Source organism: Pygocentrus nattereri, chromosome 11, assembly GCF_015220715.1.
Source record: "Pygocentrus nattereri isolate fPygNat1 chromosome 11, fPygNat1.pri, whole genome shotgun sequence".
NCBI classification, from domain to species: domain Eukaryota; kingdom Metazoa; phylum Chordata; class Actinopteri; order Characiformes; family Serrasalmidae; genus Pygocentrus; species Pygocentrus nattereri.
In genome coordinates this window covers 43,160,815-43,184,512 of record NC_051221.1, presented here as the reverse complement: position 1 = coordinate 43,184,512, position 23,698 = coordinate 43,160,815, and the positions used below count along the sequence as shown (strand labels likewise).

At 41.9% G+C, this 23,698-nt stretch overlaps 2 protein-coding genes across 15 annotated transcripts in view; one reads left to right on the top strand and one right to left on the bottom strand.

Moving 5' to 3' along the window:
* The window catches only part of eps8a (epidermal growth factor receptor pathway substrate 8a), a 65,859-nt gene extending 59,313 nt beyond the window's left edge, over positions 1–6,546 (top strand). For 4 of the 11 annotated variants that reach the window (XM_037542623.1, XM_017722987.2, XM_017722993.2 and 1 more), the window contains 5 exons: positions 383–406; positions 1,304–1,553; positions 2,198–2,381; positions 2,662–2,794; positions 4,714–6,546. In XM_037542623.1, coding sequence (XP_037398520.1) covers positions 383–406; positions 1,304–1,553; positions 2,198–2,381; positions 2,662–2,794; positions 4,714–4,824 — 702 coding nt within the window. In that variant the 3' untranslated portion in view covers positions 4,825–6,546. Of the gene's footprint in view, positions 1–382; positions 407–1,303; positions 1,554–2,197; positions 2,382–2,661; positions 2,795–3,070; positions 3,125–4,692 lie in introns of all 11 variants that reach the window. The other 7 variants (XM_037542620.1, XM_037542622.1, XM_037542621.1 and 4 more) reach the window with 4 other exon arrangements.
* Positions 6,547–8,804: 2,258 nt separating this feature from the next.
* ptpro (protein tyrosine phosphatase receptor type O) overlaps positions 8,805–23,698 on the bottom strand; it is an 89,951-nt gene continuing 75,057 nt past the window's right edge. The window contains exons 15-27 of one of the 4 annotated variants that reach the window (XM_017722984.2): positions 22,870–22,990; positions 20,923–20,991; positions 19,611–19,694; positions 18,274–18,309; positions 17,295–17,376; positions 16,507–16,597; positions 16,235–16,311; positions 15,793–15,927; positions 15,012–15,134; positions 13,871–14,025; positions 11,389–11,524; positions 11,097–11,211; positions 8,805–10,484 (exon numbers count right to left, since the gene is read on the bottom strand). In XM_017722984.2, coding sequence (XP_017578473.1) covers positions 11,107–11,211; positions 11,389–11,524; positions 13,871–14,025; positions 15,012–15,134; positions 15,793–15,927; positions 16,235–16,311; positions 16,507–16,597; positions 17,295–17,376; positions 18,274–18,309; positions 19,611–19,694; positions 20,923–20,991; positions 22,870–22,990 — 1,214 coding nt within the window. In that variant the 3' untranslated portion in view covers positions 8,805–10,484; positions 11,097–11,106. Of the gene's footprint in view, positions 10,485–11,091; positions 11,212–11,388; positions 11,525–13,870; positions 14,026–15,011; positions 15,135–15,792; positions 15,928–16,234; positions 16,312–16,506; positions 16,598–17,294; positions 17,377–18,273; positions 18,310–19,610; positions 19,695–20,922; positions 20,992–22,869; positions 22,991–23,698 lie in introns of all 4 variants that reach the window. The other 3 variants (XM_017722983.2, XM_017722986.2, XM_037542849.1) reach the window with 3 other exon arrangements.

The window sequence follows — 23,698 nt, the reverse complement described above, 5'->3', positions numbered from 1 at the left end:
GTGGGTCATTGCACACCTGTGTAGTAGACCGTAAGGTAAGTTTAGCTCGTGAAGTGAGCGGTGAGGTGAGTGAGGTGTAAGGGGAGTATATGTTTATAATGAAGTTGATGCTGAGTGTGGAGTTCACAGAGAAAAGCGTCGTGTTGTTTTTGCATGACAGCTGGTCTTTGTGAGGACATGAGATGTTTTCTTGCTCCGAGTGCTCCGAGTGCTCCGAGTGCTCCGAGTGCTCCGAGTGCTCCGAGTGCTGTGCTTTAGAGTGCTCTCTTTCCCGAGCACTAGGACCTTGGTCTTGTTTTTGTGTGACATGAGTTGCAGTGAGTTTCTGTCTTTTAAGAAGCCATTTCCACATTTATTTTTGCTTTTCCCTCCTTTCTACAAGCAATTGCTGGGGGAGTTAAATGAGGTAATGTCTTTGCTTGTGCAGAGTTCTTTTCATTTTGTAGATATGCTGATGTACTTGAGTCTGAATGGTTTGAGTGTGTAATACCGTAGCCTGTATGTTCTAGGTCATACAGAACTAAGTATGTCTGCACCAGAAACAGCATTTTAACGCCAGTCATTGTGCAGCTGTTCAGTGAAAGTGCTTTGATTTGCAGTCTTTCAGAATAAATGGGAGACTCTTTTCTCAAAATGTCGAGTATCTTTTATGAGTCTGTCTTAGTGGTTCATGTATTACTTTTTGGGTTTGATTTGATTCGATTTGTCTGTTGAGCATTGAGAGAGAAAAAATCTCGATTTAAGAGAAATTTAGGAGAGATTTAAGAAACTTTTCAGTTGGACACTGCTGCCACCTAGTGGCTGACAATGACCAATTAAATAGGATTTTTAGGCCCATTTTCCAATTTATACAAAGTCAAACCCACATAATCTTTTAGAAAATCAGCCATGCTGCTTCTAGAAATTCTCACTTCTCATATAAATAATGTTCATTTACTTCTCGTTCTGATCCACTGTTTAATCAACTAAGTAGTTTTCCCTAGATACTGTCAAAAAAAAAGTTTTTATATTGAAATTGCAATTTCAAACAGTGCAACTTTGACTATAGCCTCCATTAAATGTTGCAGGTGTAATGTCATGATATTTAGCTTTTAGATGATATTTAGCTTTTTAGATGAGAGAGTTAAATCAGAATGGGCAGTTTAAATGTCAGGTCTCAATATTGGTTAGAAAAATTAATTAGATATTTCTCCAAATCATTTAGCCTTAATTGATGTTTCTCTTTTATTGATAGTGGAAATGAAATAAGCGAAGCAGCCTGCCTTGTTTCACAAACGGCTTTTATATTTCAACCCTTTAACAGAAGCAGAGAACGGACTACGTCCCGAAGCCTGTAGCGACAGCCATCCCTCCAGCCCCGACGCCACCTCCTCCAGCTCCCGCACTGGTGCAGCTGCCCACTCCACCGCTGCCCCCTGCGGCTGTCCCTCCAGCCGCCGAGCTTCAGAGGAGCTCGCCCTCTAACGTCAGCCGCCAGAACAGCAGCAACTCCAGCGACAATGGCAGCGTCACCATGAGGGACCACCAGAAAGAACGTGCTGCCCCCACTAACCGTACGAACAATTTGACACAGCTCTTGTTGTAATTTCATTTCTACAAATTAGATTTGAACCTCTTTCATATGTGGCTGTAGGCCAGGTTATCAAAGCCCAGCGTGACTGTAATGAGAATAATTTTACATCACGCTTCATTGAGTTTGCGCCGCTCTGACGTGGCATGAGGGCAGAGGTGTGATCATCCTAATGACAGATATGGCTCACGAATGTTAACTGTCTGTGTTAATATCAGTATAAAGTATTGATTATGGTCAGTGTGTGATTCTAATACGGACATGATGAGCAGATTCTTGTCTTAGGAATTGATATTGAAGCACATCTTGTTAGATGGTGACGTGCACTCACTGTAGACCAGTGGATACCACCAACCCTGGTCCTGGAGATCTGCCTTCCTGCTCCAACAACAACCTGCCACACCTGCTTGAGCTCATTTACTTCTTCAGAAGTTTTTGATTGGGTGGATCAGACGCATCAGCATAGGTTCAGTGAAGGGGCGGCATGTTATGTGCAGGTTGGAACTAAACTCTGCAGGAAAGTAGATCTCTAGGAGAAGGGCTGATGTAGGAAGACATTCTTCATGCTGTTGAAATACGGTTGAACCAGTAATTAAAAGTTTTATTTGTTCCTGGTGTCCCGTAAAGGTCGTAAGTCGAACATGGAGGAGGTTCAGGATGAGCTGATGCACAGGCTGACTCTGGGTCGCAGCGCTCAGAAGAAGTTCCAGGCTCCGGCACGCAGCACCAGCCTCCCCGCCGTCAACATCACCTACGACTCCAACCCTGAGGAGGTCAAAGCCTGGCTGCAGGCCAAGGGCTTCAGTGCTGTGTAAGTGTGCCAGAAGAGGCTGGGCTGGCCAGTGTGTCCACACATGTTGCTTCCTTCGTTTTTGTTGCTTTGCTGTCCAAAAGGCATAAGACTAAAAATGTCTTAGTGCTGTGTTTGTCCCATGAGCGTCAGTCAGCTTCTAGTGTGAAAAGGGGACACATGGCCTCACTAAATATTACAGTGTGGATATAAAACGTCCTCATTTTACTGGCTTGTGCATAAAAACAAAGCAACAACCTCCGTAGATACAGGCTTGAGATTCCCTCTGTATTCTGTTCAGAACTGTGAACAGTCTGGGGGTGCTGACTGGAGCTCAGCTCTTCTCCCTCAACAAGGATGAGCTGAAGACTGTGTGTCCTGATGATGGAGCCAGGGTCTACAGCCAGGTCACAGTCCAGAAGGCTGCCCTTGAGGTGGGTGTAACTGTCTATAACTCCTACTTGTGCTTCTTCTTTCTCATTTTCTACATTTCCATTTACCTTTTTACTGCTCAGGACATTCTCTAGCTTACTCCTGCACTCTTAAAGTTAAAGCCTTGAGGCTCGTTGGCTCTGTAGTAACCACGCCAGTCCAGGAGGGCCAGTCATTTCAGAATCCCGCTGGCTTTTTAAGTGCTGGTATTTTGAGTTGAAGTCTGCCAACTCTGGCAAGGTTGCCTCTGGTTTCTTTCGTGTTCTTCCTACCTGCAGGTCTTCTTCTGAACCCTCCTATGATCCACTGATAAAGCTCTCAAGCTTGCTAAGGTATTATAGTTCAACGTAGATAAGGATATCTCTTCTCTGTTGGTTAAATTTAGTGTAACAGCACATTTGATTAAAACTGTTCAGTGATGCACAATTAAGGGGTTTTTTTCCTGCTTTTGAGAAAAATGGTTTGGAAATGTACCTTAATTATGAAGACCGATTTGGGGTGGGGTGGGCAAAATGGTGACATTTATCAGTGTTACAGTAAATTAGATCTCTGGGTTTATCACGGATACGGTCAGTACTGAAAGAACACTGACCGACTGCGTGTTCCTTTACAAAGAGGACACAATTAGTCCTGTTTGACTGGATTTTATGCAGTAGGTGAAGCAAAAAATAAAACAAAATATTTAAATATTTTAGAACATTATTAAACATTAAATTAAACTTTATAATACATTGCATTCAGTTTTTAATTGTATGTATTTAATGTGGCAGAGGTCTGTTTTTTCTTACCAATCTGCAGACAAGTTTTATACATTATCCATTGAAAATATCTTAAATACTGCAATCTTATATTTTTGCCTTATTGCTTCCCCCCCACTTCATAGCAACTCTTAGTTTCCCAGTCCTTCTGATAAGAGTAGCAGCTACAGTTACTGCACAACTATGCCTTAAAGTCAAGAGTACACATTTCTGAATAGTTCTGGTCCGTTTGGTTTGCCTTGGTGCTTCTTATAACACTGATAAGTTCCATTAATCTTCTTCATACAATCCTTATCACAGTAAATCTGACCAACAGAGAGAGAAAGTAGAATGGTCTAAGATAGTAAACTAGAGATGCTTTAAAGACACAGACAAAAAAATATCTTCTCTGAAGTTGCTTTTGCCCATTGTCCCTTCACCTGTATCTTTGGAGTAGTATCCTGGTGATCCAGGCTCACCTGTATGATGCTGGGTGGCTTCCACACTGACCCCTGAATAAACACATGCTTGGGTGGTCAGATCCCAGGCTAATGTTAGTATCGTTACTATAGTTTTCCTAGCTTGTAGTAGAATGAATGCCCTTGTAGTTTGAAAGATAAAGCCCTCATTTTTCCTCATGTTCAGTCTTAAGGTTTGTGCTGTTTCATACCTCAATGCTTCTGTCCTCATGTCATGCAGTCGTTTTGACTGGTCAGTCATAAGTACACGTATCTATCCAGAAGACTTTACAACCTAAATGGATAGTTTATAGGAAATGGGAAGTAGTTTTCCTCTTGGCCCTCGTGTAGTCGATCAGCCAGGAAATGCCTGGTGTTTAGTTTTGTTTATTTCAGTGAAAATGAAGTAGCACACTCGGAGGTTTTTAAACATCTCAGCGTAATTCAGCTGCTGAGATGTAAACAAAGAGGTCAATTTGAACCAAATTGCACGTACCTGTCCAATGTGTAAGTTGTAAAAATAAAAATCTAAAATTGTCAAAATGTGACTTTTAGAGGAAAAGCTAAAATCAGTAGTCTCAGTTTCTTGAAGTTAATATTTTAGATTTTTGTCCATGAACACAAGTTCTTCGCTGATTGGCTACATCTGGGGTAAAAGGTGAAAAATGTGTAAATGTAATTTTTCACTGTACTTTTAATCCACAGTCTCTCTCCTTTTCAACACAGAGGAGCTCTGGCTCAGAGCTGCAGGAGATCATGAGGAGGAGGCAGGAGAAACTAGCGGCGGCAGCCAGTGACTCGGGGGTGGAGTCCTTTGACGAGGGCAGCAACCACTGACCCCTCCTCCTCCTCCCCTCTCGCCCTCTTTCATCCTTCTCACATTGTCCTTTTCCAGGACGCATCCGAGCGTGCCCAGTTTGCAGCCATCATGCGCCGCCGACAGGAGCTCCTAGACCCGCCGGACAATGGAACCACCTCGGATGTAGATTGAAGTGCTTTACTCTGTACTGTACTGAAATGAAGGAGTACTGTAGGTGTAGGTTTTGTACACTAATTGCTACATAGACCAAAACAAAGCTTGGAAGATTTCAGTAGATTTAAAAAAAGAAGAAAAGTCCGAAGAGAACATAGTTGTAGAGCCATGGAGTTAAGCGTTAAATCAGTCTCTTCAGGCATTAATATTATATTACAAAAAAAGTCAATATCCTGAATATTCATTGTGTAGTCCTGCTGTAATTTGTTTGACCAGGAAGAAAGCAGACTGGAACTTTTTCAGACCAATGGACTGGACTGGACCGTCCCAGGAAGTATTGTGACGTGTGCTTGCAAACAGGTTGAAGATTGAAGCTGAGACATGTTGACAATTTAAATGTTGTCTTACTCCAGTAGATTTTCAAAATTCACTACCTGTGATACATGAAGGATGGAGGCAAGACGAGGATTTGATTTACTCAGACTTTTATATGGACCTTCTTTTCTAGAATGGTCCAAATCTCCACTGTCAATGTGAATCCTCACATTTGTGAAGTGGGTTATCAGCTTGGATTGTACTTCTTCTAGAATATCACTCTAGAATTCATAGAGTGGAGCCAACCGAGGCCAATAATGGGAATAGGTGCGATATGACTGGGAAAGAGCCGATAGTTCGATCTATCGTTGTGTACGTTGGTTGTTTGCTGTCAGAGAAGATATTTATGTATATGGTCATTTCTATTTAAGCATAATGCCAAAAGATTAACTTTATATGACTCGCTGTTGAGCTGTAGATCAGAAACAGAGCGCCGACGTGGCCACTTTAGAAAACACATCTGTCCTTTTGCAGGCCACCTCCCGCCTTCAGCTGTAAATTATTTTCAGGGAATTTTTCATACTTACTTACTCGCCTCCACTGTAAAGCTTACGAAGACTGCGGTTAAATCCCTCCAACACCTGCATGATTTATCCTCTCTCTCTTTTATGATTTCCAGCAATATTTGGTTAGAATCATTTTGTAATTCTCCATTTGGGATGTGCATCATTTTAATATCCAAGCACGGCCGTTTTGATTTTAAATGTTTACGATCAGAAATGTTTCTTGAATGTAAGCTGCAGGTCACTTTGGAGGACAGGACTCTGTTATAGAGACAGAATGACTCATATTGACCTACAGTACGAGTTCTAATGGTACCTATTTGTATGCATTCACCTGTTTTCCCGCGGTTAGTGTCTCATGTAGCTCAAGTGCCATCATCAATGTTCTTTTTTTTCCATGCATCTCCACACCCACACTTCAGCAGTTCTCTTGTTGCATTTAAAAATGGTGAAAGCCTTAAAGGCTCTTTAGTTCATTTATCTGACAAGCCATTTACTCACTGTAGGGATCCACAGTTCATGCTCCGCTCCCTTTTCAGATCTACGGTGTTTAGTCCCGTTATGCTGTGTGGAAACAGTGAACTTCACTACATGCTTTGGCGAAAGGATGATCCTTCTTTCTTAGCTAAACGGGAAAAGGGAACAGCTTCAACAAAAAGCATCACGCTGATAAAAATGTACAGAATAAACGGATACATATAAACTCTTTTCTGCCTTACATGCATTTCTGACTGGATGTGGTCGTGTTTAACGCTCTTGTGTTGGTTCTCCAAAGAATCCCAGTGAGTTATATAAAGAGCATGAGCTCTAGCACCATGGATTCGTTTTTCTAAATGGGAATTGGGCCCAGGAACTGTTTGTCATCAACAGAGGGCAGGATTTACCGAAGAGCTGTAAGCTACAGACAACTGGACAAATTTTCCTCCGACTCGGTTAACGTTGCTCTTGACCTCGGCCTTTTGTTACTACAGCTGTGCCATTTTGAAGAACTGAGAAAAGCCACTTTATTCTCCCAGAAAACATTTGCATTTATTGTTTTTGTTACTAATAATCACGCACATTAAAACTCTGTGAAGACGATCGGCGATCGCCTCTCTAGTTTAAGTGACACATTGCACAAAAATGGCACCAAAGACAAACTGGACGCAAGTCAGAACTCGACACACACTACTTTAAAGAAAGAAATGAAACTATAAAACAGTGAAGCAGCCCATCTTCCTTCTGTTCTGGGAAGAGCCGCCTTGGCTGATCCACAACACACCGCTCTCAGAGACAGGAAAGGCGAGGTGACTCGATTCATGACCCTCGATAAGAATTCCTCTCCAGTTCTAATATTCCTAGTGTATCAGATGTTTGTTGGGTTTAATGCTTGTATGGAGAACTCATTCACTCTGCCAGACGTCAGTCTCGGAACACTGTCTGCACAGAAACCTGCAGCATTTAGAACGGCCTTTCTTCCACTGCAGGGCCGAACGGTTCCAGTGGCTTTTCCACACAGACGCGGTAAAAACGGGCTCGGTCAGTTAACCGGGGCCACAGGGACGTCTGGTGGGACGACGCAACGACGTAGCTATTCGCTGATTTTACGTTCTATGTAGTTTGACGTTATTTTAACGTTGTAACCCGAACACAAAGGAAACCAGTTCAGTTCACATACAGCACTGTGTGAAGGTTTTAGGCGTCTAAGTGAATGTTTAACCAGTTGACCTCAGCAGTGAGTTTATCACAATATACATTAGAATAAAGTCACATTCATAATTCAAATAAACAGAAAAACAATAAAAAGTAACAAGAATTTCTCAGGTCCATATTTTTCCTGGACACCTTCACAGCCGCCACAGAGACTCGTTAATATCATCAATTACATCATGAGCTCAATTTACTGAGCACTGATTGGTCAAACCAGGATCTGCTTTTTAACTACATATAATACTGGACTTCCTCGAGGAGCGGCTTGGAGATGGGTAAACAAACACACACATCCAGAACATCACTGTATATATATATATATATATATATATATATATATTATATTATATAATATAATATGTATGTATGTGTGTGTGTGTGTGTGTATAAAACGTGTCTTGGGGGCCTAAGACTTACGCACAGTACTGTACATGGAAGCCAAATAAACCTGTTCTCTGGTTTCTGTCTTTTCTCCTGGCTATTTTGGTAACTTGGCGTTAAAGAGATCCAAACACCCCAGTACGGGTTTAATTGGACTAACGACCCGCGACCATAAGTACAGGCGATAATGAATGATAATGAGTCCACCACTGCAGTGCGGGCTCGGCTCTGGAGAACACCTGCTCAGAGGGTAAAGACTCTGTCTGACAGTACAAAGTCGAATGTCTGGTGTTGAAAGAAAAAGACAATAAGATGATATTAAAACTGTTCTGTGGGTCTTTGAGCTCCAACTTGCTGGGCGACACTAATGGTACCGTAGTTACCCGTTACAGACGACCCCACCGCAGTACCGGCCGTTTCGCTACCTGAAGACCCAGTAACAGAGGAAAAAGATGCTGAGAGCACAGCGAGAAACTGGAGTTGGAGTGACGGAATGCATGTGTTTATATCTGTGGTGGTGTGTGAGGAGCTTTCAGTCTGGCAGCAGGTCGCCGTTCTTTTGCGTAGTTTTCTTCATTATTTCCTGGTTCTGCTTTAACGGCACAACGGATCAAAAGCCATAACCGATCTGGACCAGCGCAGAGCAGCCCTGAGATCCATTTGGCGCCACAGTGAAAAAGAGGCCAACGATAAACACCCAATTGACGTTGAACTTGAAAACAACATGCCGTTATTTTGACGTCTCTGTACATGGTAGCCTAACGCTATGAAGCAGGCATGTCTGATGTGTGGGTAAGATCTGTTCTGTGACATGCACTGTACCTTATACTGTCTGATACTGTATCCAATTTCTAAAATATATTATTCTATTGGGATTAAAACCCTCAGTGCCAGTGACAGCCATACGTTTTCTTTAATAGACTGTACTATGTCTTAGTACGTATGTTATACCTCAGTATATAATATGTGCAAGGCATTGTCAAGAGACTAGTTGAATTATGACTAAGTACAGTAGCTGTATGGTCAGGATGTAATCAAGTATTGGTAGTGCTATACTGGTGCTGGGAAATGTTCAGTGTACAGCAATAGAGCATTTACACCGAGTCGCTGCTGTGCAAACTTCAAGACGCTTGAAAAGGAAAGTTGATAAGATGTACCAATATGAAACATCTGGACCGATACAGCTGATTCCACGTTGTCCAATACAGTTGTAAATACTGCTGTTGCACATTTCTCACATGTAAGCATAAATATGGGTGATAACAGCTTCACCATCAGATCCCCATATGCGAAGGACACCATCCTCATCATGCATCCCTACTTTAACAGATATGTCTGTCTGTGTAAATCAGAGCTGTTCAGCTTTTCATCAAGTTGAGTCAGACACAACAAATCTTGGAGATCCCCCCCCCCCTTTTTTTTGCGGGTATTCCCAGTCTCGGCATCAGGCAGTGTTGATCACGCACCAGAAGATTGATATGCACGTTCCCGCTCTGGAGGCTTCCCATAGCTTCAGGGTGGTCCACTGCACTTCCACTTCATGACCAAGAGAAAGCTCTGGTAGTCCAATCACGTAGTCCAAGCTTTGCTCCTCTGCTTGATCTTGTTTTTCCTACTTCAGGATAAGTGAAGCCATCCAGCTAGGGAGGAGATGTTAGAAGGGCAGGTGCTGTAGCTCAGGACGGTCTCCACAGCGGAGAAACGCAGCCAGCCGTCAGCACAGCTCAGCATACAGTACAGATAATACAGTGCAAATCATGCGGTACCGAACGTGGGCAGTTCTGTACCGTGCCTCGTCACCTCAACAAATCCTCCGTCCAGTCGGGCCGTAGTACGAAGAGTAGTATGTGGAGAAAGTATTACAGCAGTAGATAACGCACGCATACACACACACACACACACACACACACACACACAGTTCACTTGTACGGAATGTTCCCCTATGGGGAGTGGCAGTGTGACAGAGTCTGACGCCGGCTGGTGCTTGCGCTTTAGCACGATGCAGCTGCAGAAACCAAGGCAATGAATACTAACACTATCCCATGTGTACGGTACAATGTGTGTGAAACGAGCACACGAAATTACACTCTACAACAGCCTAAAACAAACTCGGAGACTAACCCCCAGACAAGCGCGGTCCTTCCTCCTCTCCCCTCTGCTGTGGGCACGGCCGTGTCCGCTTGCAGGGTGTATGAATAACTCCTGAGATTAAAAAAACTAACAGACTACTTCTAAACCAAGTTCTGTCTCTCGCCTCCACTAGAGGGTGCCAGCGCTTCAGCATGCTCTCACCTCAAAGGCTCCATCTAAAACTTCTGCAGTTACTCTTTGTACTCCTGGCAAGAGTTGTAGAAAGTGTTCTGGCTTGTGGATGGTGATGTAGGTTCCTTAAGGCAAATGTTTTGTCCCGTCATGCTTTCACCAAATCGAACAACAGAATGGGGGTACTTGAATGGCGTCTTCCTCTCCTTGGCTGCAGTCTTTTTTCTTTTCTTTTTTTTTGGTGTTTATGTCGTAGGCCTCTAAGCAGAGAACAAATGCCTGAAGCAAAGGAGAGTGAAGTGCATCGCCACAGCCTGCAAAACACAAACAGCCATGCTTAGATTCGGTTTAGCAAACCGTTCACAATCAAAAGTACACAGTTAAATTATACCGAATATTTTTAAGCGATGAGACCGAGCCCACTTACTGAAATTCAAACTCGGACGGTTCTTTGCTGGCAAGCCAAAGCGCACTCAAACACAGCACAAGCAGAAAGGTGGCAGCTACTGTCACAGCTGGCAACTTAAGTTGTTTAGTACTTTAAATATTTTTCAGCTGCGTGAAGTACTGGAACCTTTGGCACCAGAAAACTGGACTTCTGCTTTTTCCCCCACTGGTCAACAATCCAGCAAGACCGGTAACATCAGAAGCTTCAGGCACTCGTGGGGGTTCCCCACTGTCACTGGTTACACAGCTGGTTACCAAGAAGGCTACTCCTATAAACTCCGCTTCATGAATTATTATTATATTAATTATTATATATAAGTTTCAGAGTGGTATGAAATGACCTGTGGACAATGAACAAGACTTAAACCATAGGTTCTGTTCGTTCCCGTGTGGGTCTGTGAGTTAATGTGCATCTGAAACACTGAAATTTACCCCAACAATCCCAATTTTCATCTCCCCGTTTTGTACACGTACTTAACCTGGGCGGCATTAAGACTTGGTGACGTTCTCATAGATGACGTCACTGCTGAGACTCTGCTGTTTTTTCTTCTTCCACATGAGCAGGACACACTGATGAATGAAGACGTACTGCTCCTGCACAGAGAGTAGTCACTTGTTCTCAAGCTGTAATCGCACTGCTGACAGTAGATCTCATATATAAGCTGCAGGTGAGCTACAGAACTGGCTCCAAGCTCATTATAAAGAAAAAACTACAAAATTCATCTTATTTGAAAAATGATCTCATTGCTGACGTCAGACTCGCTGCTTTACCTCTGTTTGCACCATGGAGAGTCGATGGGAGCGCATTTCAGACACCATGCCCAAAATATCAGCGTACTCGTGCTCCCTGATGTGCTGCATCAAGCGGTCCAGAGCGATGAATGTGCCTGTCCGGCCAACACCAGCACTGTCGAGGGAGAGGACACGTACACATAAACATTGTGTTGGGATCGTTTTTACCTTTACCAGGATTCCTGCAGCGAGGCTTCACAGAAATGTGTTGATTTACTTTCTTCAAATTTTTGGTTTGGATTGGAGTGGGGATTGGGGTGGGGGTGGGGATTGGGGTGGGGGTGGGTGGTGGGGTGGTGGGGGGGGGGGTGTTGGCTTAGATGACCAGTTATTCAAGAATTCTGTAAATCTAAAAGATTATGAAGCTGAAATCCCCAAACGATCAGCAGCGGCAAACACAGCTGAACCCCAACAATTCCTACAGCATTAACATCGTTCTTTTTCATAAGAGACTTTAGAGACAATGTTGAAAACAATTAAGCCATTCACAACATGCAGTGTGGCAGTCACAGCACCAAGAACTGGGAATCTTGTCAAGATGAAAGAAGAAAATGACAAAAGTAGAGGCGATGAAGTAGAAAAGGAACGCAGCAGTCGGAAAGGGCAAAAACCCCTCATTCAGTCTGCTAGAAAACTGAAGAGAGCGAACACTCCGCTTTCTGTAGGACAGGGAGTCTAAACACAAGGTCAAAGATTCACTGTGGCCTGAAAATAAAACAGGGAACATTGGCTGAGGCCCAGTTCACTGTAAAGCTGGGGTACATGAACTCTGTCTAGGCAGCTGGGAAGCAATAAAATCACCCACAAAGAACAAGCACACAACACATTCACACAGCTACAGCAGAAAAACGGGACCTTGCAGCACTATGAGGACCAGAATGTTTAAGTATACAGAATGTAGAGAATATATGTATATATTATGTTGCCTAGTTGCTGCATTAATATCAGATTAGTTGAAAATTAAGATTACATCATCAATATAGCAAGACTACATTATATTATACATTAACAACAGATGAGGTGGTGATAACAGGGCTGTTATGCAATTACTATGCATTTCATCACCTTAACAAAGGAAGAGTAAAGCCCAGATACAGCATGTATTCATTTTAAATATTAATTATGTATTATATGCTGCATTTATTCAAACAGTGGTCATTTTCTGATCTAATTTTTTAAGATCCATGTGAATATATTTGTTTATATACATGTTGAACACAATGGCAGCTATTCGCATTCACACCACCACATTCCTGCACGGTTTGTGTTGGATCAGATTTCCTCCTGATGCAGTCTCTGTGCCATCCTCTTAACCAAACTCTTCTGCCTCAGAGAGAATCAATAGCTGGCAGCCTGCCACAATCATTACAGCCCGTCGACTTGGCCCACTTTGTAATTGTAGTCCACTGTACTGTAAATTAGCCTCGATGTGCTACAGCTTCTGTTTCTTTCCTTTTTAGGAGAAGTTCTTCACAGTCTCTCTAACATTAACGCAGCTCTCAGACAACACTCACTCCACACCGGCCTTTTCTGAATGGCCACTAAACGCCACCAAGTGCTCAGTGACTGCACCAGGGCTTTTCTGCCTGCGGATGGTTTCAGTATAATCTGTTGCAGTCACTGACCCTTACTTACTAACCACAAAACGTTTCGATGAGGACAAATCGCACAGGGAGTGTTTTAAACACAACTTTTCACATACTTTCACTTTCATGTACAGGGTGGGTAGAAAAGATTTTAGTACATTTTAGTGGATCTGTATTTCAAGTTTTATTCTAATGATAATATTTATGCTTAAATTAAAACATTGAGGAGAACGACACCTTTGGGGCCGTCATGGGCTGGAGGTCAGGGAACGGGCCCTGTGACCGGAAGGTTGCCGGTTTGATCCCCAGAGCCGACAGTCCATGACTGAGGTGTCCTTGAGCAAGACACCTAACCCCCAATTGCTCCCCGGGCACCGTGGATAGGGCTGCCCACCGCTCCGGGCAAGTGTGCTCACTGCCCCCTATTGTGTGTGTGTGCTCACTAGTGTGTATGTGGTGTTTCACTTCATGGACGGGTTAAATGAGGAGGTGAGATTTCCCCGTTTGTGGGATTAAAAAAGTATCTCTTAAAATCGAATCTGCTTTGTTGCTCAAACCTCTTGATTTTTAGCTTTGGCATTTTATTTTAGACCCAAAGTATCCTATAAAGAACAGGGCTACAGTTCACACGCTTATATAGAAGATGCCGCATGTAATAAAAAGTTCCACTGTTGTTCGAAGTGGAACTGATACTTTGTTAGTTCTACTCAGGTTATATTTCATTTGCTCGTTACTTCAGTCATTATTTAATTGAAGTCATTTTTACTTCAGTATGAGTTTAGACATGAATACCAGTGCAGAGAATGGATTATGGTGTATTTTGTCTACATGCCAAATTTGTTGATGAATCAGATCTAGAGCAGAACTGTCCTCACCTGCAATGCACTATAACTGGTCCTTTAGTCCTGTTAACCTGCTGACGGACAATCTGCACAAACTGTAGGATGCTCTCAATGGCGTTGACCGTAGGCACCCCATGGTCAGGCCACGATGTGTAGTTAAAATGCAGCACATCCTGCGTCTCATCTGCCTGTAAGGGGCAACAGCAACAGAGGCACTGAGACCAAGTCATGAGACAGAAGACCACAAGACACAAAAACGACTCCTCAGGCAACTCTCGAGCTGACTCCCAACAGACACTGTTAGCTTGGACTATTTAAAAATACCACGTAGGTCACATAATTTAATCAATGTGTTTATCTTGCTGGATTTCATTACAAAGCTGTGGCCTGTTATTGGTGTAAATGATTTGCTGAGTGGATCAGTGACTTTACTGATAAAACAATTACTATTACTGGTCTAATAATTGATTACAACTGATAAATCAGCATCGTATTTTCAGCTTGTGTTTGCACTGATGCACATATAATCACATTTCCATTCATTTGAACCTGTTCAATCAGAGTACAGTGGAAAACTCCACCGTCCCACACACAGGAGACGGATCTACTAACAGCTTGTGCCGTCGCGAAACCTATTTCAGCATTAAAAAGTGACTGTTGCCATTTGATAAATGGTTGCAGTGGCTCTTTAGCACCCATAATAAGACCCACGAGACGTTTGCATATGAATTTATAGGAGATTCCCTCTGGGAGAAGATTGCTATAATGAATTTTAGAACATGGATAGTACATAAATCTGTAAGTTATGTAGCACCTGGAAAAGCTCATCTTATTTTGACGAGAGATTTTCAGAACACATTTACTTTCTACAAAAAAACTAAAATAAATAAAATATTGTGAATGCCTGTCATTATTCTTGTGATGAAGGAACTAAAAAATGTAAGGCCAAACTTTTTGGGTAAAACAATGTTCTAAATTGCAATTTTCTGATATTTTGCTATACTTATCAAAAGAGCAGGCGTTGTCTAAATGATTTAATACCATGTTATTGTTAAAAGCACATACTGAAACTCTTTTTGCTGTGCAATCAATGCTTCACTAAAGCTACTCCATGCTTTGAAACTTTCTTTGCCACGTGGCTTCGGTGTGGACTGTGTCTCTCGCTTACACTTACATAGCCCAGCCGGAAGTTCCTGATAGTCCACTCAGGAGACTCACTCTCAGACAGCATCTCCACTGTGATCTCCCCATATGACACCGGCTCATCTGTAAATGGCCAGTAGTGATCACACTTCACCTGTGTGAGAAACCACAGGTCAGATTATACATTTCATTTCTACACTGAGCACCAGTTAAAAGTGTGGGCACAACTAATCAGCAGGGTCTCTGTGCTTTAGTGTATTTTCCACATTTTACAATAGAGAACACAGACTGACTAGAGATATGTGATATTATGCAGTGACCAAAAAAAGCCTGTTTTAGGTTTTTAAAGTACCCCCACTTTGTCTCAGCGCAGTTTTACATGCTCGTCATCGTTCTCTCACGCAGCTTCACAAAGAGCCTCACACTGTGATTTTCCTGGCTTAAAGAAGCTTCACATGTGCTATAAGCACCTTGAAGCTGCTGAAGACTATAATTTTTCTGACATTAAAACATTTGTTTTGGAAATACAAATATAAATATATTTATATTTGTTTTGAAACAATTCTGAACGGTACTGTACATTTGTCAAAACCATTTGGCCAGAGAACTATTAGAGTGAACAACAGTTATAACAAACTGCGGATGCACTGCTGCCATCAAATACTCTGCGCACAATCATGTTCAGATTATCCTCACTTTCCCCCTGTAAAGGTTCAGGGCTTGAGTTAAACAAGGCTGCTGTCATTAATTACGATGCCGTGGGGTCGAGAAGAATAACGGACAGGCTCAAACAGGTTGCCATGGGAACTGACCCTCCTGCGCTCGTTGCACTGAGTCAACATGACGATGACGTGCGAGTTCTGCTGCAGCACCATCTTCCAGAAATCGTTGCGTGTCTCCGGGAGCGGCCCCTGCGTGGCAATGTACTCTCGAGGCGATTTATAACCCTGTCAATGTCACATACAGTTGTTTCAACTGAGTTAACCTGTTCATGCACGCTGTCCAGAAAAAAACTCAACAAAAACTTCTTTCCTATATTTTTGTCATACTTCTACAAACAGAAAAGAGTTGGAAGACTCACACCTGTTGAGTGAGGATCAAATATAAATGTAATTACATTACATACATGGCAAATAAATGATGTAAACGTAATTATATTTAAGTAGTTTATCAAAACATCAGTAATAACTACATTTCTAAGGATTAATGTGCTGCTGGCGCTGTTGATATATATACAGATCAGTAAGTACTCACTGGGATGTAGTTGGCATTAATATAGTCTGAGCCTTCGTCATTGTGCATAGAGATAAGCTTCACTCGGCTGAAGTCATCTGTTTGAAAAAGAAACACTTCATCAGCGTCAGTGACGGCAGGCAGTAACGTGCAGTAATGAACACAACAGACAAAACAAGACAGATTAATGAAGCTTCTTAACACTACAGCGCTGCACGAGCCAGAGTCACTGGTGAGTGGGCGTAGTGTCACTATAGCTCTTCTGGGTGAGGAGGTGATGGAGGAGCACTCACAGGGCAAGATGTTGGTGTAGCGGTTTTTGGGTCTGTTTACTGGCAGATCTGCAGCATCGTGGGAAAGGTCCAGACCCACACTCTTCAACTCCTATTATAAGAAAAATACACATCCAAATGTCTCTGATTACAGGTTATGGACAAAATTCCTGCCTGTCTCCCAGTTAGCGTTCATATTTCAGTCACTACACAATAACCGTACACAACCATGCAGCGCTAGACATTCCAAATAAACGTATATATTCTTAATGTACATTAGTGTAAAAAGGCTCATTCCAACTGTGGATCATTTCTGTTGGTCTATTCCTCATGAAATGCCCACACTAGAGATGGAACCAATCCGATACTGGTCACTGGTACGGGGCCTTTATCAGCTAAAGGATGAGGTAGGACAGAATGTCAGAATGAACCTCCTCCAGTTCTGTGACAAGTCTGGCCTGAAATGCGAATGAGAATTGCCTCACAAAACCTAAAGCCATGTAGGCCACATAATGACAGTAACTGCATGATACTGGCATGTGGCTACAGGAGCCACAGAGCCTAATGTTGACATGAGAACAAGCAGCTGCATTTAGACAGTCCAAGTTCAGAAACTTTTCATTTCTTTATTTTTTGTCACACAGTCGTGAACATGCGCTAATTTTAAACGGCTGGCGTAAATGATCTTCTGTTAAAAACTACCCCTCCCTTTACCTCTTAGCAGATTTTAAAAGAAAAAATACCCGACTGGTATCTGTATTAGACCCTCGACAGAATTATTTAAAGATGTTTTCTCATCGTTTCCTCACCTCAAACTGCAGCGAAAACTTGTATGCGGAGTCTTTGCTCATGTCTTTGACGTAAGCCTCAAAGTCGTCCAACTGCACAGGGCTGCACAAAGAAGAGCAACGTTCAAACAACAAGCACAGACTGTCACCGCGTAATTGTAAAGTATAAAATATGGGCTTGGGAGGCTGAAACTACTGTCAGTGACATGTAAGCCACGCTGTCTTCTGTATAAACTCAAATTCATCATTTATGATGGCCTTCCTGACGACACCATGCAGTACTTCACATAAAGAGTTCCCTTTAAAATACAACTAATCCACTCTGAATGGAGAGTTAGGCGAGTTTTAGTGAAGCAGTTCTCAGGTTACAGGCAAAAAAACAAACAACAACAAAACAATCAAAACAAAAAACAGTAACCAGGTTTCAATCCAGCTGTCAAAGTAGGGGAACAACTGAAAAGCTGCACACTAATAATGAGAATGAGACTGCGTTTCCATCGGCTCTGATCCAGATAAAACACCCCACGTTACACTCATTACACTACTCTGAGAACTATGGACCGAGTTCACAGGCAGATCTTAAACATGGTCATGGTCTAATATCAAAGGAAACATGTAACAGTGATGAGATAAAGCTGCATTATAATTTCTACATTAATCCACTGGAATCTGCCGCCTTAAAACAGCTGGACAAATTCTACTTGTGTTCATATTATTTACTCAGGAAATGCGTTCCCAGTGTAATTTATCATATTTCCCCTTTACCAGCAAAAACGTCTTCACTTCAAACAAGCATACAAACGTTTATACAAAGCTGGCAATACTGATCAATATCTACTTTTTCCATTCAGCCTTTTTTATTTAATGTGCATAAAATATGTGGATAGAAACCCAGCGGTGGACACACACACACACACACACACACACACACACACACACACACACACACACACACACACACAGGAAAACAAAACAAATAAAGTTGGTTAGTGAGTATTACCTTGTTAGCTTCCTTTTCTTTAGAGCAGTCTTGCTCCTACAGGCACAGAAAGGTGCAGTAATACTTTACTAAGATGCTCCTAGTTTTATTACAATATCACACATAACCTGCTTCATACATCACTGCAAAGTATGAATGCATTCTATATTACTCATCCAACAAGATCAGATGAGATGATAAAGGCTTTAAACTACAAGCCATTTGCTCTGCACACATATTTGGTAAGCAAGTCTGGCTTTCAGAGGAAGCATGCATTTCTCCCCAGGGTTAATCAATAATCAATAACACATGTTCACACTATATTCATACCCATATTCGCTGTAGATATCTATCACATCCAGGAAAAAACACATGCAAATCATAAGACCAAGGCCAAACACTCTAAACTAGAAATCCTAGAAAACTACATCAGTGCATTCTGCTAGAGCTTCTATGGAGGGTTAGTTGTTTAAGTGTTTAGACAGCATGCAGCTTTTAGCTGTAGGAAAAGACCCTCTACAACATGATCCTTTCATGCTAACTGTTGTCATATCATGCTTTTAGTGATACTGCTATCATGAGCTTATTTTTAGTGATCACAGCCCACTGGGTTCAGCTACAACCATAGACAGAGCGTTTCACTATAAGGTTCCAACAAAGATGCAAAAACAGCTTTGAATCTTTGTTGTAAGGCAGAGCGACAAAGTCGTCTTCTGCGGTTTAGACTGCAAAACGGTCACCCGAGCGTTCAAATCATTACTACAGAAACGGTTCCCTACACTCTTAAAAACAAAGGCCAAAAAGGGTTCTTTGGAGTGATGCCCAAGAATAACTGCTCTTGGTTCCCTGAAGAACCCTGAAGGAGATGGTACTTTAAAGAATAGATTTCCAAATGAGAAGCTATGAAGTTTAAAGAACCTCCACATAACGGAAAGGCTCTAGATCAGAAGCGCCTGGGGGAAGTCCAATGTTTGAAGACTTCAAATTTAGCAACAAACTGTAAAAAAGGAATTCAATTTAAAATGTGAGCTAAGTTTAGTGTACAGCTGTTCGTCTCTGCTGGTGGGTGAGGGTGGGCTCACTGGCAGAATCAAACATGCTCACAGGCCAACTCTGGTTCATGGGCCACATGTTGGGCAGCCCTGATCTATACAAATTAAATATTTCCTCTATAACCGTACATCCATACGACCATTTGAGAACCTTTATTTTTAAGAGTGTTTGTGGTGCTTTTAGCCATAAATGAGAAATGTGACGAGGTGCTGCTGCTGTGTCTATGGTCGCCCGCACAGGCTGTGAGCCTCTCTCTCACACATGCCTCCATGATGCAGCATCTGGCTGTCAGCGCTTTTACTTACCACGGATTAATATAAAAAGCCAAAAGATAGTCAGTCCAAAGGCAGGATGGCAGAAGAGTAAGGAAGGCAAAGAGGCTCCTTCGCCTGAAGGGGTTCAAATAAAGAAAAGAAAAACAAAACAAAACAAAAACAAAAGGAAAAAAAAAAACAAACAAAAAAAAACACCAAGGGCGAAAAGTTGGGGACAAAACATGGTGCTCCATTAGTAATAGTGACAGACAGTGATGACTGAGACGTACTTAATTAGTGCTTCATACAGGGTTAATTAATGCCTCATGCAGTCCACAGTGTCATTAGCTTATCAACTGCACTTATGGGTGTGTGGTCAATGGCGCATGGACAGCAGACGCGAACTTTAACCCTCCGTTTTCCAAAAAAATAATAAATAAATAAATAAATAATTAGACATTTAATCTACGCAGCTGCAGAGGACCATTACTATGAAATGCTGAAATGTAATATATTTATACATATTAATGTGTAATTAAGTGCTACTCTGGACCACTCTGTTGAAATCCGCTAAAGCTTAACACAACAACATTAATGATTACAGCAGCAGCAGACAAATATAAGACATTTACATAAACACTGTACAAAAAGCATTTTCTGATAATGGTAATGGGAAAAAAGCCTTGATTCAGATGAACAGCTGTCAATGAGACTTTGGAGGTCTTTTATTTTCCGAATTAAAAGAATTTGATTTGGGTGAAAGCCAAAATCTGCCTTAACTGACTGTCTTTAAGCTGTTACATTAATCACAAGTGAGTGGAATCGCCCACAATGTTCTTACAGCATCAGTGTGTGTGGAGTGTGCATGTTGTAACAAAAAGTCAGCATCAAGATCTGGAAACCTTCTTAAAAACAAAACAAACAAACAAACAAAAAAAAAACAGTAAACTGTGGCTAATAAGAAATAAGAGCGCGCACTAATTCAACCATCTATGACCAAAAAGCCACATCACTTGCGGTGATTCCTCATCATTTCTTCTCTGGGTGGAGTTATTCTGGCAAATCCCTGATCTGTCATATCCTAATTCTCTTAATCTGTAAAGGCTATAAAGCTGGGCTTTCAGGCCACTGTGGATATTCTCTAAACATGCCGTCTCATGTGAAGATGTGAACGAAGCCACGTGTGTTTGAGGTTAAGGGCCAGATTAAAAATAACAATCCCGCACACACTGCTGCTCCGTCTCTCCCTTCTCTCTGGCTCTGCGTCTGAATGTGCGAGCGGCTGGTCTATCACCATCTAGACTATCACTTTGACTTGTACTGATCTCTGTTTGTACACCACGGGAAAAAAGAGGACTCCTACCAGTTGTAGGGAAGTTTTCCATCTCGCTCGAAGGAGGCAAAGTTGACGAAGGTTTCTGCTCCGCACTCCCTGCAATAAACCAGACACACCAGAGTGACGGTTAACACCACGCACCAGAGACCAGGCTGACTCCTGACCTGAGCTTCTACTGAGCTCACACGAATGAATAAAGAGTCCTATCAATTATGATGTGCCTTTACACTTAAGATTACAGGTTAAAATCTGCTAATCAATTTCAGTGATCTGCTCTGAGCTGGACTGCATTATTCCTTCAGCAATATGATGGGCAATCATATCCTTTTACCCCACCTACCCAACTTCTTGCTTTTGCAGTGCAGTGCTCTCTATTGATCACGTTTCATCATCACACTGAAACGTGAGTTTATGATCTAGCTTATTTTTTTTATTTATTTTTATATTTATTATTATTTTTTTATTTATTTATATTTAATCTTATTAATTTTTATTTATCACCTGGCTGTTTGGAGACAAGTGAGGTTCAACTGTTCGGATATGTCACTTCTAAAATTGTATTAGAAAAGTAGCCGAATAACGAGTAGAAATTAATAATACTGCCATGTCATGTTGGCAAGAATGTCCTTGGTTTTTGGGCTAAACTTCTACGCTAGTCCACATTAAAGGCTGTAGCCTCTCAAAATATGTATTGATGCTATTGAAATGCATGTGATTCCTCAAATGCTGCACCAACAATCCAAGTCTTCAGTTTGAAAATTCAGGATTAAGAGTTTATAGGCCTGGGCTGACAGTTACCGCCGTACCAGCCCCCAGTGATGGGAAAACTCTTTCGCTGCAGGTTTAAAACCCCATTGTTCACTAACTGCTTTATTTCACGTAGACCACAGCAAGACTACTGTTCCCAGATGTGTACATAGCTTTTAAACATGTTGGTTGAATTGATATTCTATATTAATGCATTTTAGGATGTCCTCAGACCCACAGCATCAGGAAAACACAGGACTAAAATCACGTCTCAGTTCTCATACATCAGACGAAAACAAGCAGCGTCAAACAAAAGAAGACAATATGATTCAAGCACAGTTTTGATTGTGTTTGTGTTCTTTCATTTCACAAACAATAAGCTTCAACTAAGGTCACTGCCACGTCAGTGCCAGGAACCGGCTCAAAAAATATTCTATCATTATTATTATCCATCCATCCATCCATCCATCCATCCATTTTCTAAGCCGCTTCTCCATCAGGGTCACGGGGGGTGCAGGAGCCTATCCCAGCAGTCTTCGGGCGGAAGGCAGGATACACCCTGGACAGGTCGCCAGTCCATCGCAGGGCAGACAGACAGACACAGTCACTCACACCCAGGAGCAGTTTAGCACGTCCAATCAGCCTGACTGCATGTCTTTGGACTGTGGGAGGAAACCGGAGAACCCGGAGGAAACCCACACAGACACGGGGAGAACATGCAAACTCCACACAGAGAGGACCCTGGCCACCCGGCCGGGGAATCGAACCCAGGCCCTCCTTGCCTCATTATCATTATTATTATTATTATTATTATTATTATTATTATTATTATTATTATTATTATTAATAGTAGTAGTTGTAGTAGTATTGGTAGTATTTGTAGTAGCATTTCTGTAAGTAGATCAGCCTTTGCTTCATTATCATCAGTGACGTTCCCTGGAAGAGCCTGAGGATGTATTTATGGAGATAATAACCAGACTAGTAAGACTTTTTCTTCTGGCAATTTTTAGACAGCCCCTAACACTGAAGCGGATGCAGGATCAAAGACAAAAACAGTGTACAGGTTGGAGCTTTATCATTTTCAAAAAAGATCAATCAAAAGGCAGTAAACACACATACTGCCAAATCTCTGACCTGGCATCCACCGCTTCTCTTAATCAGAAAGGGTTTAAAGCTGAAGTCTGAAAGGCCAATCTAACGGTAATGTAACAGTACCAGAGCCCTCACCTGGTCATCTGCATGTGCTTTTTGCGCAGCACCAGCAAGAAGAGCACCAGCAGGCTGATGAGCAGCACACTGAGCACAGCCAGTGCTGAGATAGCAGCTACACTGGGGTTCATCTCCTGAGCTGTAACACACACATGGAATATATCATTTAAAACCACTTCCAAGCGAGGCTGAACAGAATACCAGTCATATTAACTCTTGAATTGAAAAAAAAAAAGGGAAAAAAGTTTAGTTTTTTTTTTTTTTGGACAGAAACAATATGCAATATCTATAAAACTCAATTATACAGACATAGCCTCAAGCCTAAACATCTAAGATGTTCCTACTTTAAGCATATCAAAATACTTGATCTCAAAAGCCTTAATCTTGATCTGAGTCAATTAACACAGAGTTTCTGAGAAGATAATAGAGCTGGACAGTGCAAAATAAAGATAACCAGCAAAAAGTAGCAAAGAAATGCTAGACTGGAAATGACACTAAAATGCTGCATCATGAGTGACAAACAGTTTCTGTATTTACTTTAGAGCCAAGACTACAATGATCTTGTTGTATTGTATATTAGTAGTTTAACTGACGCTGTTTTGACAAAGTTAACAGCAGTGAAACACCAGCCCTGAAGATACCATATGTGGTTTGTTGGGCTGTTTTCATTTCACACAGAAAACCACTTGTTAACTTCTGCAAAATGCCTCGTGTGGTGCGCTCTGACCATTTTGTGATGTAAGTGCCCTGAGAAAGGATAAAAATTGCATCTAGCTCACTGTATTGTGGCCTAATGTATTAACATATGCCTGGATTGCACCAATGTTGGTCTTTCAGGGCAGTCTGG